At 39.1% G+C, this 19,473-nt stretch overlaps 1 protein-coding gene across 6 annotated transcripts in view; it reads left to right on the top strand.

The window, feature by feature from the left end:
- The window catches only part of ROR1 (receptor tyrosine kinase like orphan receptor 1), a 408,557-nt gene that overhangs the window by 371,045 nt on the left and 18,039 nt on the right, over positions 1 to 19,473 (top strand). For all 6 annotated transcript variants that reach the window (XM_045369694.3, XM_045369690.3, XM_074004848.1 and 3 more), the window contains one exon: positions 15,935 to 16,146. In XM_045369694.3, coding sequence (XP_045225629.1) covers positions 15,935 to 16,146 — 212 coding nt within the window. The remainder of the gene's footprint in view (positions 1 to 15,934; positions 16,147 to 19,473) is intronic.

Below are 19,473 nucleotides of genomic sequence, written 5' to 3'. Positions count from 1 at the left end.
ATACTGCAAAAGAAGTATATAGGTGTCTAGTAAGAAAATGGAATTCCTGAGTCAGTTAACTGTTCCTTTTTCTAGAAAATGTTTGGAGAAAATAATGAAAATAGGCCAAGCATGGTGGCTTACGCCTGTAATCCCAACACTTTGGGAAGGCTGAGGCAGGAGGATCATTTGAGCCCTGGGGTTCAAGACCAGCCCAGGCAACATAGCAAGACTCCATCTCTACCAAAAAAAAAAAAAAAAAAATGAAAGTGTTGGTGAAACCTGGAGTTAGGAACTACTTTGGAACTGATTCATCTTCCTGATCCTAGTTCTCGTAGATATCGTAGATAACGCCAAGTTTCCCAGGCATAGTGGGAAAGTCAGGATGTCACTGCTAGAAAAGCAAAAGCGACAGGTAGAGGGGTGGGCAAGCAAGAGCCATAGTCATGGGACACACAATACAAAGTGAGCTCAGTGTTTAACCAGATGATTATTCAAGCCATTCATTTAGAATATTTGTTGAGCACCTACTATGTGCCAAGTACTTACTCATCCGGGCATGGGGAGACGCCAGGGACCCTAAAGAGGAAGTAGGCATAGCACATCCACAAAGGAGCAAGAAGTCATGGAGGCAGAACAAGCAAGAGGGAGAGTAGCAGAAGATTAGGTCGGGAAGGTAACAGGACCCAATCATGTAAGGCTCTATAGGCCATTGGAGGACTTAAGCTTTGACCCTGAATGAGTTGGGAAAGCGTGAGAGGGTTTTGAGCGGAAGGGTGACATGACCTGACTTACATGTTTGAAGGCTCACCTGGGCTGCTGGGTTGAGACTAGCCTGTGGGAAGGATGCAAGAGCAAAGGCAAGGAGATCAGTTGGGAAGCTACTGCAGGAATGCAGGGGAGAGATAAAGTGGACTTGGCGGGAGGAGGAGCGGAAGATGGAGGGACATGTGGGCAGATTCTGGATATGTGTTGAAATTGGAGAAAAGAGGAGTCACTGATGGATCAGATGTGGGATATAAATGATGGAAGGAATCAAGAGTGACTATGGAGCTTCTCCATGGAATTGCCTTTTGCTGAGATGGAGAAAAGTATAGGAGGAGTAAATTTAGTGGGAACTGGAATCAGGAGTTTTTGTTCATGCTGAGTTCGAGATGCCTTTTAGAAATCCAAAAAGAAATACTGAGGAGGCAGTTGGATATCACAGACTGAAGTTCAAGTCAGGGTCTGGGATGAGATGGATACAAAGGAAGTGTTGGCATACAGATGGCTTGTAAGGCCATGACACCTGAAGGAAAGAGGAGCATATCTATTTAACAAGAGAGAAGGAAATGTCAGTGCAAGACAACAAAAGCTGGCTTTAGACTCTGGTAAGGGGCAGTAGCCTCAGTTCCGAATGTAATAATGACCTAACTGAGTGGCTACCTTGTGCCAGATCCTATGCGAGACACCTTTCCTCTGTCACCTCATTCAATCTTCATATCCAGCTTCTATCATCCCCATTTTATGGATAAGAAAACTGACACTCAGTAAGAAGTAAGAGGTTTGCTCAAAGACACTCAGCTTTCGGTGACTGAATCATGATTTTAACTCAGGTCAGCCTGATTCCCAAACCTGTTGGCTCTTTCCACTAAGCATACTCTCTCTAGAGAAAGCAAAATGAATCTGCTTAATGGCAACAATAACAGGTAAACAACAAATACATAGTTTGTAGTAAAAGCAGTTTATTGTAATAGGTAAGGACTTGGGTTCTCATGCTTAAGTGCCTGGGTTTTAATCCCAGGTCTTCAATGAAATAGCTGTGTGCTCTTAGCCCCTCCTAATCTCATTTTTCTTATCAGTAAAATGAGAAAATAATGATATACACTTAGGATTTATTGTGAGAATAAATTAGTTGTTAACTGAAAAACTCTATGATATCTGAACATAGAAAATGTTCAATACATGTTATCTATTATTATGTAGTCAATATATAAAGATAAATCTATTTGAATTATCACATAGTCAACATATGTAAAGAAATTCTTGCTCTCAGCTCCGCAAATATTGTTTGAGAGCCCACTATGGAGTGGGGAGGTTATAAGAGGAATAAAATGATTCATGCTTTTGAGGTATGTCACTTCCAATGCAGTATGTATGATACAATAGAAGTTAGCACAAATGTTATAGAACAAAGAAGAGGAAGGGCTTTAAAAAATACTAAAGAAATCCATAAGAAAAAGTATTAAAAATATTGAAAAGAACCCTAATGATGAAAATTTGAGAAACTCTTATTCTATAATTTTGTTCCTACCTGTTACTTGTTATTATAGTGACTTTACTTGCAAAATGCTTTTACGGATAGTTGAACACACCAAATTTTAGAAAGATCACCACATTCCCTTTTTGTTGCTGGGCTTTCATACACCTTCATATGGGCTTTAATATACCTTCATACATACTACAAAGTAACCTCTTGCAGAGCCATTGTTGATCATTTCAAGGAAAATTATTCTGTATTTTTAAATGGTTTACACATCATTTATGACATTATCCACGTTACTTTCACAGTGATGAGAAAGGAATAAAAACAAGACATAGATTTACTTAGCTACCCCATTCCTTCTCCTAAACCAGGTAAGGTATGAGAGTCTGCAAGAGAGTCCAGGATAAAAGCAATACTTACTAAGCACCTTCCATGCCACCAGGCACAGTGCTAGGGTTTTCACATGCTTTCTTTATCCTCATCCTCATACTCTGACAGGTATTATTAACCCTATTTTTGCTGACATAGAAGCTGAGGCTGAGAAAGCCCCAGGGTCATCCAGCTAGTAAATGGAAGGTCTGTCTGATTCCAAGCTCATCTTCTTGCTACTCTACTGTGCTACTTCAGGTTACTGGTTGATGTACGAAGGAAACCAAATGAATTGGTTTGTTTTGTTTCTTTGTTTTTTGAGACAGGATCTTGCTATGTTGGCCAGGCTGGTCTCTAACTCCTGGGCCCAATAAATCTTTCTGCCTCAGCCTCCTGAGTAGCTGGTGCTACAGACATGCACCACCGTGCCCAGCTTTAAATGAATTGTTTTAAGAAAGAAATGGGCCGGGCTTGGTGGCTCATGCCTGTAATCTCAGCACTTTGGGAGGCCAAGGCAGACAGATCACTTGAGGTCAGGAGTTCAAGACCAGCCTGGCCAACATGGTGAAACCCCCTCTGTACCAAAAATACAAAAATTAGCCAGGCATGGTGGCACATGCCTGTAATCCCAGCTACTCAGGAGGCTGAGGCATGAGAATTGCTTGAACTTGGGAGGCAGAGGTTGCAGTGAGCCGAGATCGCACCACTGCACTCCAGCCTGGGCGATAGAGTGAGACTCAGTCTCAAGAGAAAAAAAAAAAAAAAGAAAGAAAGAAAAGAAAAGCATTATTCATTCCACTCTAGGTAAACACTATTTTTCTTTGGGTGACTTCTGACCCTTAATTTCCAACTAATGCCCATCAGAGGTAGGGAAGTAGTTTGCCCAGGAGCTGGAAGACATTGATATTCTGATTCAAGGACTCAAGCTCTATTACAATTAGTTTAAGCAAAGACTACAAATTATACCCAAAAAGTACTCGTTTTCATTTCAATGCCCTTCCTGCAGCATCCAGATCAAGCACATGCTAGGAGGAATGAAAGAAACCTTCGAACGGTCTTTGAGACTGAGTAGAAAGAGGGAGATCACTTACATCTACAAGATACCTACTATGTGCCTGCGTGGTGCCTGGTGCTTTATATATTCATCTCCATTTAAAACTCACACCCATGCTGTGCGGTAGGTGTGATTAACATATTTCACTGAGGTTAAAAGGGGCTATAGGACTTATCTAAATCACACAGCCAACCACTGTCTACACAGAGCTCTGACCAAACTCAAAGCTCATGCTCTTTTACCAGACACTCTGCTATCTCTCATTTAAAGATTTTTCTGAAATAAATACAAGCATGACAATAGGTTCCACCTCTGGATTCCACCATGCTGATTTCCATTATATAATATGACATCAAAAAGCTTCCCACGCTGATGAAGCTATCTATCATAGTATTACTCAGTGTGTTAGTATCTGAGTATTAATCAGTATAGCGATGTTGAAAACCCTTGGAATATTTCTTTCCCGGATATATGTGCGGAGGACACAGTGAAAATTCTGAGGACTGGTTAATACTAGTCACATGGGAGAGGAATTTAGATGAAAGTTAAATGTAGAGAAGACAAGGCAGTTTTCACCACTTAGAATTTTTTTTTAAAGAACGTTTTCATTTTATTTTAAAACAAAGCAGTTCCTCTTGAATTCTTCAAGCCAAACCACAAATACATCCATTAAAGGAACAGGGAAGCCTTGACATATGATCGATAAGCTGCTAGAGGGCCAGTAGCTCCCACGTGGGATTCCTGAGAAGACAGCAGGTCAGCGTCAGCTGTGCTCAGGGGTTTGCGTGGCTTCTCCCAGTCGCCCTCAGCAGCCCACCTCTAACAAACTGGTCATCATGGAATCCTACTTTTATAACTCCTTTGGAGCATTTGATTTGTTTTTCTCATTTCATTGTCACAAAACCATGAAGGATCAAGTAGGAATTTCCAGCCCTGTTTTACCGTATGAGAAAATCAAGGCCCAGAGAAGTGAGAATACTTACCTAAGATCACAAATGAATTCATGGAAACCAGGTCTCCTACCTCTAGGACCACTGTTCCTTGTTCGACACCAGTGATCCTCAACCAGAGGCAATTTTGTCTTCCAGGGAACATTTGGCAATTTCTGGAGAGATTTTGGCCATCACAAGTGGGTGGGGTTGGGGGATGCTACTGGCATCTGTTGTGTAGAGGTCAGGGATGTTGCTAAACACCCTACAATACCCAGAACAGCCCACACAATGAATCATCTAGCCCAAAATGTTGAATGTTGGGGTTGAGGAACTCTTTTCTACACTGTACAATTGTAAACTATAGAATAATAATATTCAATAGTAATTTCCATTTATTGTGTGCTTACAATGAGCTGAAAACTATGCTGATACTTTTAGGCATTATCTCATGTTTAAATAGTTCTATCCCCCTAAGAGTAGGGTTTTATTATACCAAACAAAGAAAACTGAGACTTGGAGAGGTTAAGTAACATGTGTCTGAGGTCACATGGTTAATAAGAAGTGGACCCAGGACTCACATCTGTAGCCAGCCTTTTAAACTGTAGTTTATGCATGTATGTTGTGTGTGTGTGTCTGTGTGTGTGTGCGCGCAAAGAGATAAAACTTGAGAATAACTTCATTTTACAGTGAGTTGTAAGCTAATGGGGCAGATTTGAAATGATCCCTTTTTCTCCTCTATCCCAAATGAGACAGAGTCTCATAGGAAAATTCCTGCATTCTTTAGCTAACTCAAAGTTAAGGAGATTTCAGAATCTCCATGGGGTTTCTCATTTTCCTACTGATAACTTTTGTTTTAGTTTCAACTAAGTAAAGCTAAAAGAAGCATAGGTCTAATTAAATAGAAAATGTGAACGTTTGTTGTACTTTCTCTAATAAAGGCGCTTGAGAACAGTCTGCTGCAGATTGTTTTATCTGTGAACTTTCACTCCAGAGCAGAATATAAAATTAAGTACAACCAAATATGGCTGTTGTAAATTCTGGGAATTGGCTTGGCTAGGATTATATGCATATGCCCAGACAGTGCTTAGAGAAAGTGAAAAAAAAAAAAGAAAAAAGATAGTTTGGGCAAGACCTGGCTTCTCATCCTCCATGTCTTTTCTTTCATGTCCCAGGTATCTAACAATTAGAATTACTAATTATTTATTCATTCACTCACAGAAACCAATATATGTTGAGCTTCTACTGTGTCTCAGACCCTGTGAACAAGCTAAATCAGACCATGCCCTTGTGTAGCCTACAATCTAATGAAGGAATCAGGTGGAAAAAACAAAACATGTGAATCACATTAAGTATTGTCATATAGTTCCCAATTTTATGTCTGCTTTTTATGATTGACATTTTAAAATGCCATTTTAATGATGAGTGCTGCTTGTTGAATACTATGCTAAGATATCTGTGCCGGCATCTAGCCTAGGACGTAGTTGGTGCTCAATAAAATGTGTTGAATTAATTGGTTTAATCCTCACAGTAAACACAAGATAAAGGTATCATCTCCATTTTCCTAAAGGAAAAACAGACAATGTTGGTTTTACTGAAGCCAAGATTCAAACTGGTTCCATAGAACTTCAGATCCATTCATCCATCTACCATGCCATAGCTGTTTAAACAATAGAGTCCTGATTATTTCAGAGGAACACACATTCCTTCATTTTCCCTTTCCCTTTGATCATTATGATCTCTCTGGGTCTTTGGGATGCTGTCCATTGATTTTCTTATTTGCAGCTCCAGGGATATAGGAATGGAGCCCCCAATCACAAAGACATCTACTCTGAGAGACCCTACTGTGCTCCTCTTAGATGCAGCCCTAATATAGACTAGCTCCCCAGCAGCTCCACCCACACCTCACAGGGTGTACCCTTCTCCCGTTAAGTACCATCTCCTCTCTTTCTGGAAGCCCCTTGTCTCCTCCAGTCCTCAGAGTTGGCCTTCTTCTCTGCCTGCAAAGCTTCATTCACTATGCTTTTACCTTGTGTTGTGGTCACTTTCCAAGTCAAATATCTTGGGTTGGGTGTAAACTAAATTGAAAAAGAAGCGTTTTGCTTAAGTTCTTTCTAACTGGCATCTAGGCACACTGCCTAGGTTCACCATTTCACTGTAGCCCTTTATCATTGCTTTTCTGTGCAGCTCTGGGGGCGCAACTGTGGAAACTCTCAATACCTCTGAGAACTCCTTTTGCAACAATCTGTCCATTTTACTTTGGTTGTATTTTATTAATACCACAAGACTTATGTCTCTCTCTCTCTCTCTCTCTCTCATTTAATCCACTATTTGTTTCTTTCTCGATTTGCATGGGAAGGCAGAATCTCGATTGTATTGGTGTTTTTATATTTAAACCGTGGCCCTTTATTTTACCCTTAATCAAATCCTGAGGCCACATTTCTTCCCCTAGCCATGGCAGCATGTCTGTTTCTCCTCTAAGTAAAGGTTTCTCCCTCTACCAAATAGAACTTCCAAGCAGCAGTATTGTTTTCACTCCTAAACCAGCTTCACCGAAGAGTACCCATGATAAGAAAACTGGTGAACCATTTGGCTCCATTTGGAGTTTTCATACCTGGCCTATTGCTTTTGTATTTCCTTTTAAGTCATTGGCTTGCAACAATGTGCCAAAGGGCGCATTGCCCAGTTTTGTGCCTGAATAGCCTTGACTTGTCCCATAACCTTACAAACACCCACCCTGGGCTCCACTTTGTCACAGAACGTATTCTGCAACGTGGTGGTTTACAGTTCGGGGCAAGGCAGATGTTTTCCAGATTGTGAACGCTGCCGTTTCTAACTTGCTCTGTCAGCAGCCTTCTCCCATATTTCATAGAAGACCTGTTGTAAGGCAATTTGTCTTTCAGCCATTTCTTCAAAATAAAATTGAACATTACAGTGAGTGGGATGGTGGAGAGGGGTAAAGGAGGAAGAAGTACAGCACTGTTTTATATAGTTTGAAGCTTTCCGGAAGAGTTATTTTTATACTACAGAGATTTTCAAGATGTGCTTTCATTTCCAGTCTCTATACGTTTTCAACAACAAAGTAAAGAACAATAGTGACCCAAAACTTATAGCTAAGTCATGTTCCATGAACATTTTTAACCATAAAATAATTTTCTCTCAAAGGTTTTTTTGTTGTTGTTCCTAGTATATATTGAGTCATTTACCCAGTGTGTAAGCTGCTCTAGCAATAAGCTTCTGAAACCTCTGAACTCTTTGGGCTCACCACTATGCCAGTAAGAAGTGCTTGTTGGTATCTTAACCTTTGGTGACAGAAATCTGATATAACACCACAATGATTGTTGCCACTGGCTTTGTAACAAAGTGTTTTTTGGTTAAGCTTCTGGCAGGAAACATATGGCACAAGCCAACAGACTAACTAAGGGGAATGTTATAATGTAATTATTTAGGAAGTAAGGCAGAATTAGGAGAAACCAACAAGGAAAGGTGCGAGACCTGGGGCTAACAGGATTGGGAGGTATTACCATCCTAGATCAGTTACCTTACCTTGTAGAATATAGCTGAGGCTGAAGAGAGGGCTGTCCAGCACACACTGTGGTCTTTGGTAGAGGGATACAGTCAAAACTCAGCAACCCAGCAAGGGGGAAGCCAGAGGAACAAGGGTTTCAACACATACTCTTCTCCTGCCTTTCATCTCCTGCAAATGACTCCCATAGATTCAACCTAACTAGAAGCCACAGATCAAGGGTATCCATTGATACTATCAGTAGAGGTTGGCCTCAGCAAGGAGCTGGTCAGAAAGGACTGAGACTGGATCTGATGGGCTGAGGATACTCAGGGGAAATGTCATCATTGACTTTAAGTCACTTCATAAGAATCAGCTTTAAATGAATTGTTTTAAGAAAGAAATGGGCTTGGGCTTGGTGGCTCATGCCTGTAATCCTAGCACTTTGGGAGGCCGAGGTGGGCAGATCATTTGAGGTCAGGAGTTCAAAACCAGCCTGGCCAACATGGTGAAACCCCGTCTCTCCTAAAAATACAAAAAAAAAAAAAAAATTAGCTGGGCTTGGTGGCGGGTGCCTGTAATCCCAGCTACTCGGGAGGCTGAGGCAGAAGAATTGCTTGAACCCAGGAGGGGAGGTTTCAGCAAGCTGAGATCACACCACTGCACTCCAGCCTGGGCAACAGAGCGAGACTCTGTCTCAAAAAAAAAAAAAAAAAAAAAAAAGTTCAGTAAGGGCCTAAATAAGTTCAACTCAATTTATAAAGTCAGAAAACCTTGGGAGCAACCATAGAAATCATCTAGCCTCTACTTGAACATTGCCAGACATCTCCAGAGACAGAGAAATCCTTCCGCTCCAAAGTGATTATGGAATGATTCCAACTGCTCAAAAGTTCTGCCTTTGTAAGTTAGAAACCAAAACTCGTATACAAAATCTGATTTTTTAAAGATGTTGGCCACTGATTCAATTTTTTTAAAAAACCGAATAAAGAACAAGTCTATGGACTAGATTCAAATTTTAACTTCTGGATAATTTCTTACACAAATTTGAAGACATATATAACATCCTTCATTTGATTTTCTCTTTGGCCTAAAGATCACATGGATCTTCCTACATTTCCTTCCCCATTCTTCTCCTCTAGGTGTTTCCTGCTCCTTTAGAGCCCTTCTTAAAAATGTGGCTCTGAGAAGACACCTTTCAGTGCTTTTTAACCAGAGCAGGTAGAAGAGGACCACGACGTTCTTGATCATTACCCAGTATTGCCAATGAATACTATTATGTTGCTTATAAGTGCCATATATGAAATTTTTTGAGCAATTGTATCATGCTGTTGCTGGGTTCATCTGAGCCTTTAAATCTTCAGTAAAACTTATTAGTAATCTTTTGTTTGTTTGGGGGGTTTGGTTACATCAACAATTGTTTAGTAGATTAGTCTAATCATGGATTTTATAAACAAGATCTTTAACCTAAAAGCAACTTATAATATTTATTTTTAAAATTTCCACTTCTGGTTTGGATTCATTATATTAGCCTGTTGAGTATGATCCTCTAAAATTTTATTCCACAATTAAACCATTAGGTATCGTTCCTAGATTCTAACCATTTCAAGTTTGATAAACATATCATCAACGATAATGTTTAGCAGGCAGGATTCCTCAAGCAGAGCCCTTTACAATTTGATGTTGATTGACTGATTAACATTATTAAATAAAGGCAGATGATAAATTACAAATCCATCTCGTGATATTATTATTCAACCCTTCATCTGGTCCATAAGAATGTCATGAGTCACTCAAGTCATTTCATCAAATGTTTTGCTAAAGTTTAAATGTGCTTGGTCTATTACTAATAATCTCATCAAAATGAAAAAGATTTAATTTTATACAACCTATAGAATTTTGTCACTTAAAGATTGGCCGGATTAAAAAGTAGGCAAAGGACTTGAATAGACATTCCTCCAAAGAAGATATACAAATGGCCAATAAGCGTTTGAAAAGATGTTCAATATCACTAATAATTAGAGAAATGCAAATCAAAACCCCAGTGAGATACCATTTCACACCCAATAAAATGCCACTATTAAAAAAAATAGCAAGTGTGAAGAAATTGGAACTGGTGTGATCGGTTGGTAGGAATGTAAAATGGTGCAGCTGCTACGGAAAACAGTGTGGAGGTTCCTAAATACATTAAAAATAGAATTATCATCTGATCCAGCAATCCCATTTCTGAGTACTTAATCCAAAAGAATTGGAGTCGGGGTCTCAAAATATTTGTTCACCCATGTTCACTGCAGCATTATTCATGATAGCCACAAGGCGGAAGCAACCCCAATGTCCATCAGTGGAGGAATGGATAAAGAAAACATGGTATATGCATACAATGGAATATTGTTCAGTCATAAAAAGAATGAAATCCTGTCGCATGTTACAGCATCATGAACCTAGAGGACATTAGGCTAAGTAAAATACACCAGTTACAGAAAGATAGATACTGCGTGATTCACTTATATGCGGTACCTAAAATAGTCAAAATCATAGAAACAGAAAGTACCATGGTGGTTGTCAGGGCTAGGGGAAGAGGGGAAATGGGGAGTTATTCAATGAGCATAGAGTTTTAGTTTTGCAGCATGAAAAATTTCTGGAGATTGGTTGCACAACAAGAATATACTTAACATTACTGAAATGTAAAATTAAAAATGGTTAAGATGGTAAATTTTATGGGTTTTTTTTTACAATTAAACATTTTTTAATTATCAAAAAAGATTAGCCCCCCCCCAATTCTTTTATAGAGGAGGAAACTGAGGCCCTGAGAGTTTATAGAAATTTTAGTGAACTTGTGTGGATACCAGTTACTAAGATTTTTCCCAAATGCTCACAAATGAGTTACTCTCCCTAACTTATTGTAGTTAAAACCTTTTCTGCAGGGGAAAATTTTAATCAATGTATATGGCCTATTCAGCATTTTTTTTTTAAGAATTCATTTGAGAATACATAAGGCAATAGATCATCTACTTAGTATTTCCATCATCAAGTCAAGAGAGTGAATGCTTGGGCCCAACCTGCCAACTGAAGGCCTAATTACCTCTCTCTCTCGGCTTCCAGGCATATATGCCTAAATCACCGGTGCAGGCCCCTATCTGCTACCAACCTGCTTATTTTATAGTTTTCAAATAATAAATCGGTAGTGATTCCTGTTTGTTTTCTATGTTTTTAAATTTTTTTCAGTCAAGGTTGTATTTTAAACTTGTTTAATTTCCCTTGAATTCTAAGGTTCTGTAAGATTTCTTCCCAGTTTTGCCATGTTTAAAACCAGAGCCTTTTCTTGTTTTAATTCAAAGTAATATCCCAGATGATGTTTCACTTTATTAAAAGTACCTCTTTAATAAGAAATCATGATTACTTTGCTTTAAGCTTCAGGATAAGAAAGGAGTATTTTCTCCATTATATTTAATTACTAATCAAAGTATTGAACATCATTGTAAAAATAAAATAGGAATGTCAGATGTGAACTGTGATACCAAATTGTTGATTTTTAAAAGGAAATTAATCATGTGATCTGCCCTAAGTCGTTGGTTTCAAAAATCTCAAGTATTTAACTTGATGTAACTAATATGTGCATTTAATTTTTAAACAGTTATTCCGAAGTATTAAAAATCTTCAACATTCTAATTTTCAGTCAATTTTCTCTGCAATGCATTGGAGGTGTCCGTTACCCTTTAAAATGACCTAGTAAGAATAATGTCCATTGTTCCAAAGTGATTTTCTTAAAATAGTATGATCCCCACCAGATATTAGTCTTCATTGAAAGAAAACTTCGGACTCTTAAGGAGAATAATGAAAAACAATTACGTATAATGGTTTAGGGTAATTTTGATTAGTAATATAATTTACTAGAAGCACTGAAGGTAGACAGGCTTGCATTCCAACCCAGACTCTGCTACTTTGTAGCTTTGACAAGTTATTTTTCCTTTCTCAGTCTTAATTTCTCTATGTGTAAAATCAAGATAACACCAACATGCCTGCCAGGTTAAAATGAGGAATACAAATGCTAGGACATCAAAAAGGGCCTAGGCAGATATTAGTTTTCTAATTTTTCATTTGGAAGGATCATTGTTCTGCAGAATATTTTTATATAAGGTTTTCAGAGCCAGCAGAGACTGAATCACCTTCTGGCCAAATGCAGTGAGCTGCATAGGGAAGGAAGTACTTTGTATGGAAGACTTACAATGGGCCCGAATGTGTTTCTGTCGCTTCCAACATGACCATGTATTGTTCTCCTTAATTATTTCACTTGGCAAAAAGACATTTGGCCCCTCTGCTTGTTAGCATATCCTCAGTGTAATCAGAAGGAGCCAAGCTTGACTGTTTAAAGGATTCAGCTTCTTGAAGTTTGTTCTCCTGCAGACCTACAGGGGGATTTGTCCCAGGTCCCCGTTTACAATAGAAGACCTTCCATTTACAATAGAAGACCTTCCGTGAATAATCTGATAGGGCATGAAAACAGAATAGACTCCTTTATTTGCCAGACAGGTGAGGCCCTACTTTCTCTTGTTGCTAAAAATCTGGCCTGGAAAAATGACTAGCATTGCATTAGTACTAAATTAGCCTCATTGCTTTTGCAATAATTACCCTCAAAATGATTTCACCGAGAAACCAAGAATAACAACGGAGACTTTACTCCCTTAGGGTACTGAGAAATTTGAAAATGGTTTATAATGTTAATAATAGCCATAACATCCAACAATTTATGGCAATTTTCAATGATCCAAGGTTCTTTCATGAACATTATCTCATTTGATTCTCACGTGAACCAAATAAGATTGGTAGAGCAGATACGGTTATTCTTGACTCCCAATCTTATTCATTCCATTGAATAAATGAGGAAATGGAGATCAGAGAGGTTGTTTCTTGTTTAAGATTATTTAGCCCAAGACTTCCAGCACAAAACTTTTATCTGTGAATCCCCCTCTAGTCTAAGGGTAAAGGGTAAACATTGAGTGGTAACTGGTACTAGAATAGATTTGTTGCCTACAGCAATTTTGTGAAGTAGGTATTACTCCCATTTTACAGATGAGTTTGCTTGGAGTGAAGGTCACGTAGATAATGAAAAAGGCTTTATTCAGAGGTTTCTGTCTCCGTACTCTGTGGCAGACAGTCTTCTACTCAAGTGATTCCTTTCTATCTATAGGCATGTAGACACAATCATTACTGGTGCACCTAGCACTGACTAGAATGGCCTCCAGTGATGCCTGGGATACATATTTGCCTGTAACAGTGTATAAAGCAGGGATTTTCTGTAATCCCAGCACTTTGGGAGGCCGTGGCAGGCGGATCACGAGGTCAAGAGATAGAGACCATCCTGGCCAACATGGTGAAACCCCATCTCTACTAAAAATACAAAAATTAACTGGGCATGGTGGTGCGTGCCTGGAGTCCCAGCTACTCAGGGGGCTGAGGCAGGAGAAAGGCAAGTGAATTGCTTGAACCTGGGAGGCAGAGGTTGCAGTGAGCCGAGATCGTGCCACTGCACTCCAGCCTTGGGACAGAGCAAGACTCCGTCTCAAAAAAAAAAAAAAAAAAAAAAAAAGCAGGATTTCAAAAGTATCACATTTGGCAAAGCTTCAGTGTTATTCTCTTCCTTTCAGATCACCCTCACCCTTCCTACCTCCATGAAACAAGAGGAACTATACTAGGAGAAAATAGGGGCAAAATTCTCCAATTATTGGCAGTGAAGTGTAGTAGCTAGAATGGTGGGCAAAAAGCAAGACCTACGATGGAACCCCAGCTTTTGACTTACTAGCTGCATGTCCTTGGGCAACTAACTTACTTAACCACTCTGTCTTCCAGCATCTTCACCTATAAAAATGAGGATAAGGATGTCATCTACTTTATAGAGTTGACTATGACATAAAATGAGTTTATGAAAAGCACCTGGTCCATAGTAATAATAGCTAATATGATTTTGCACCAGTAGAAAATATTTGATAAATATTAAAATTGGGTTTTTGTTTGTTTGTTTGTTTGTTTTTTGAGACGGTCTCACTCTGTCACTCAGGCTGGAGTGCAGTGGTGCAATCACAGCTCACTGCAGCCTCAACCTTCTGGGCTCAGGTAATCCTTCCGCCTCAGCCTCTCAAGTAGCCAGGACTACAGACACTCACCACCATGCCTGGCTAATTTTTGAAATTTTTTGTAGAGGCGGGGTTTCTCCATGGTGCCTAGGCTGGTCTCCACTTCCTAGGCTCAAGCAATCTGCCTGCCTTGGCCTCCCAAAGTGCTGGAATTACAGGCATGACCCACTGTACCCAGCCTAAAATTCTTATTATTTTTATTCTACTCTGTAACCAGATTTAACCCCTCTCGAGTCTCTTCTGAGAGCTAACTCACAGGGCACAGTCTCAACACCAGGTTTTGGTATTCCTTTCAAATAACTGATATGCCATATCTCACCTGCCGAACAGTTCCCAAACAAGGCGTGTACGAGTAAAAACTACATATGGTTTATTCTCATTTACATGTACCAGGGTAACTCATCATTTAAAGGAACTTTTTGGGCCTTTTCATCACTCTTTTTATACTTCCAGTTTAGCATTTTCAGGACATGTAATTATCTTTCTTCTATTTTTCTTACCAGACGATGAGCTCCTTAAGGGCAGAGGACATGTCATACTTAATTTTATATTCCTAGTACCTACAATAGTGCCTGGCATGCGGTAGCTTTTGTTTATTGACTTACTGAATGAGTGGAAGGATAATTGAATGAATGCATGGTTAATTCTTTTGTAAGGTAAATAATAATCTCTGAATTTTGCGTCAATTTGAGTTGTCACACTTTGAGTTTTCTTAAAGATAGCTGATCTTGGTTATCAGGGCATGGCATTATGTAACCCCTCTAATTACTATCCCATAATTCTGTGTTTGTTTTACCAGTCAAATAATTCATTAACCACAATATATGCCTAAGTATTTGGTTTCAATGATCAGGCTCAAACTGATAAAAAGAAAAGTATGTCTCATGTTCTACACATATTATATTCTTTTCCAAGCAATGGGATATAAGATTTCAAAAATATACTTCAAAGTGTTAGCTCTCATAATTATTGGGCTCATATGAAACCATTTAAGAATTCTGGGGTTTCAATAAAGTGTCAGGTTATACAGTGCTGCCATGCTGGAAGGAATTATAGACACCAACCAAAACAGACACTTCACTTTTGCAGAGGTAAAAAAATGAGGCCCAGAGACGTGAATGTTTTGTTTAAGGTCACACAGCTGATCAAAGATCAAACTGACCCTGACTTCAGGCCCCCATATTCTCAGGCCAGTGGCTTTTTGGACACTGAGACTAGGAATCCTTAGTAATGTTGATTCTGGAAGATGCAGGATTGGCCCCATAAGTCCAAACCAGCCAAGACAAGGTCATGATTTCTAGAACACCATCTTGTGGGGGCTGATCTGGGCTGGCAGCCAGTGGAAGAAGAGTCCTGTGGTCCACATTAAGGCTCTTGGATGTATACAGTCCATTCACATGGCGTTTAACTTTTAAGGTGTTAGAGAAATGCGGGTCTGCCACTAAAGAGAGGCAACATCAGAGGGGCACCCACACACATACAAAGTCTTCATAATGTCCCTCTGCAGTTTTTAAACATTTGAACTTTAAACTTTTAAACTTCAATAAATTATGTTGAAGGTTTGATGGAAACAAATGGTAATAAGCAATGGATTCCTTTTTTCTCACAGTGGATTTGTGTGTATAGAAGAATAGAAGAGGTGGTTCATTTTAAACTTTGCAATGTAATATTATACATGTTACTTTAAAGAGTATAACTTTGGCTCTTTTTCATTTCTGCACCCAGATTCAAAGGATTCCAAGGAGAAGAATAAAATGGAAATCTTGTACATACTCGTGCCAAGTGTTGCCATTCCCCTGGCCATTGCTTTACTCTTCTTCTTCATTTGTGTCTGTCGCAATAACCAGAAGTCATCATCACCACCAGTCCAGAGGCAACCAAAACACGTCAGAGGTCAAAATGTAGAGATGTCAATGCTGAATGCATATAAACCCAAGGTAATGTTAGCAGTACAGAGCTGCATTTGTTCCATGGGTTTCAAGTTAAAACAACATTTTATAACCCTCCCAAGCTTAGAAATCGAATGATATGGAATCAGAGTTTTATAAGTGCTAAGGTTCATTTAACCAAATGCAAAGATGAACTATCTCCCTCTATCTTTTCCCAAGACGCTTTCATCAGTATGTCTACTTCAGTGTTGGGCCAGCCATATCACTACCTTGTCATAGAGTTGTTGGGCTAGAGGTGATCCCTAAGAAATCATCCTGGCCAGCCCGTCAGGACTCAGACAAACTTCACTGTCAAGAAATCCTTTTTGTTGCATAATGTGCAAATAGTTAAAACCACTATACTATATACTTAAAAATTATTAAGACAGTAAATTTTGTTGTGTTTTTTACCACAATTAAAAAAAAATCCTTTGTATGCCTTGCATCCCTTTTTCTTTGGCTTAAGTGTATTTTAAGAGAAATGTTGTCCTTCCAATAGTCTTTGAATGCTGTTTTATGACAACTAACCTTAGCCTTCTCCACTTTGAGCTAAATCAACCCCTTCCCTTTTGCTTTTCATCTACATCTTTCAACGTTTGAGTTGCTCAAGGTCCTGGCAAGGAACCCAGGGTCACTGGCCCTTACCCTAAATGGAGCCCCTGCACTGCATCTTGGAACTAAAACACAACAGAGTCTTTCTTTCAGGAAAGCCAGCACCATAACCCCAGGCCTCTCAGCAAAAAGATTTCATTTAAATAATTTAAGACTCTTGCATCTAAAAGCCTGGTTTTTTTCTAATTATTCCAATTCCATAAGAACATTCATTCATCCATTCAACAAATATTTATCTTCCCTGTGGACTAGTAACCGTATTATTCTTTTGACCCTCATAAAAAGGAGAAGCATCACTTTTAATAAAATTTTAGGAAAAAAAAAGTCTTCACACTCAAATTAACTAATCCTCTTATCTAATAAATGGAGTAGCATAATTGGACTGACACAGAGCCCTCTTTTTTTTTTTTTTTTTTTTTTTTGGCTTTACTGTTTAGATTTTTTTTACTTAAAAAGTCTTGAAAATATTTTTGCTATTATAAAGTAATATTTATTGATAGGATTTGGAATTCCTTACATGCTAAATATTCAGTGTCTATATTCTGTATTCAGCAAAACCACTGTTCTCTTGCTGAGTGTGAATTTTTATCATTAAAAAAAAATCTACAGATCCTGAAGACCATAGAGTTCACACAGTAGCCCGGAGGATGGGCAGAGGTGGGGATTCAACTCTTTTGACATCCCACTTTCTAGCTAACTGATTTACATGTATTATAGCATTTTATATAATATCACATTTAATCCTTACTACTTAGTGCTACTATAAAAGTAGTGGAAGCAAATGGACAGGGGTTAATATTGCTGCACATTCACCTAGTTGACCTGGCAGATACTTTTACCTAACTCATGACTTCAAGCTTCTAGTGCAAGAGTAATTGTTCCATGAGACTCTTTCCCTTTCATTTCTGTTGGTAAATGTGGAGAAGTCTTAGAAACACCAGAACTGTGGGTGGGGGAGAGACCTAGATCAGTTTGACTACAGCAGACAGCAGTTTGGTGCAGTAGCCACCATCCTGGAAAGATGTACTCCTCATTGCCAGGGCAGGAACCCTGGAAGAATCATTTTCATTTTTAGAAATTATCAATTTTGTGGGTTAGCCGTAATCTGCAATTTAATTCTATTTTTAGTGGAGCTTTGTTTTATATCACATGGTGTCCAACAGAGATCCCAGAAAGCTTTGTGGCATAAATAGAAAAAAAGCTAATATATATATCGATGAATACAAACTGTCAAAAACAATACCAGGAGCTTTTACATCCATTATCACAATTAATCCTCACAGCTATTATATAAGGCATGTATTATTATTACTATTGTACAACCAGAGTAGTTGAGACACAAACAGACTAAGTAACTTGGCAAGGTCCAAGAGCTAGTTATTAGAGGCAATAAAATGTGAATACAGGATTTTTCACCTTTTCTAAATAGAGCCGGCCCTTGCTCTTGCAGAATCTGTGATAACTTTTTCACAGAACAGATCAAGTGGGGAAGGAGGAGAGAGGGTTAGGAAAGCAACTGAATGTGATCCCATTTGGTCAGTTTGTGCTGCAGAGTAACCACAGGCATTCTCCTGGCTTCTGACAAATCTTTAAGGGGCCTGCATGGCAGTCACTGAATAATGTAGTCCTAGCCCTTCCAGGGACATGTACAATTTGGCTAGAGCAATAATAGTTCCCCATCCTTCATGGTCAAAGAGACAAATGTAAAATATACTGGCATGAGTTTTCCCAGAGACTAGGTGAAGTAAACATTGTTTTCATAGTTTCTGGATCATTTCTGAGGTGTGCCTTGCTAAATCTCCCAGTGTCAAGATTTGTCCAATATGAGGCTTAGAGCTTAGCCTTCAACTGTTCACAAACACTCCTGAACCAGAGAAGTAGAAATGGCTTAAATATTTGAATGGGTTGGGGAGGGGAAAGGAAACAACAAAAACAAATGCTAATTTTTTTTTCTGACCCTTCTAAGGGACTTGGCCCCGATCAAATTTGAGTTATTCAATTGTTTGTTTTGGTTCTTACTGAGTGCCTTTCCTGGAAAAAGCACAAAGGACTTTGTAGACCTTAAAGAAAATTCCTAAATGTAAACAGAAAATCTCTAAAACTGCTTTGCAAGGTCACTGACACATAAATATTACATGTACCTATAAAATCTAAAAGGAAAGGACACACATAAGAAAGAAAGAAAAAAAGGTCCTGAAAACAAACACTCACCAGAGCACAATCAAAAGAATCTTTGGAGGTGAGGATGAAAAAGGAATGAAGGATAGAAGCCAGTCTTCCCTAGCCTTATTCTTTTTTCCCCTTGGCCAATTCAAAAGTCAGAGACTCTAGGGTTCTTATTTATCCAAATGAATATGCCCTTCAGGGTTCAGACTCTGTGCTTCCATCTCTCTTCACTTGCTGAGCTGCTAAAATTCTCCTGAGTGTGCTCCTGTGGGAGATTAGAAACCAATACCCTCGAGAGAGGACAATAGGGAGCTGCTGAGAGACTGGCTGACGAGGCCCAGCTTGGGTCCCCAGAGAGGTAGGACGATGCAGTTTGAAGTAAAAGCTTTTGATGAGCCATGAGTTTCCTTCTGATCTGTGGGCAAAGGAAGCCAGTGGACCAGAGAGGCACCTTAACGCCGAAGAGTCAGGAAGATGGAGATGCCCTGGATCCCCCGCCAGCTGCTCTGTGGCTCTGAGAAGCCATCTAGCCTTTTGCAGTTCAATTTTCTCAGCTGT

The sequence above is a fragment of the Macaca fascicularis genome, chromosome 1, assembly GCF_037993035.2.
Source record: "Macaca fascicularis isolate 582-1 chromosome 1, T2T-MFA8v1.1".
Lineage (NCBI taxonomy): Eukaryota > Metazoa > Chordata > Mammalia > Primates > Cercopithecidae > Macaca > Macaca fascicularis.
Note: the sequence above shows the minus strand (reverse complement) of the source record. Positions and strands in the feature narration are given on the sequence as shown.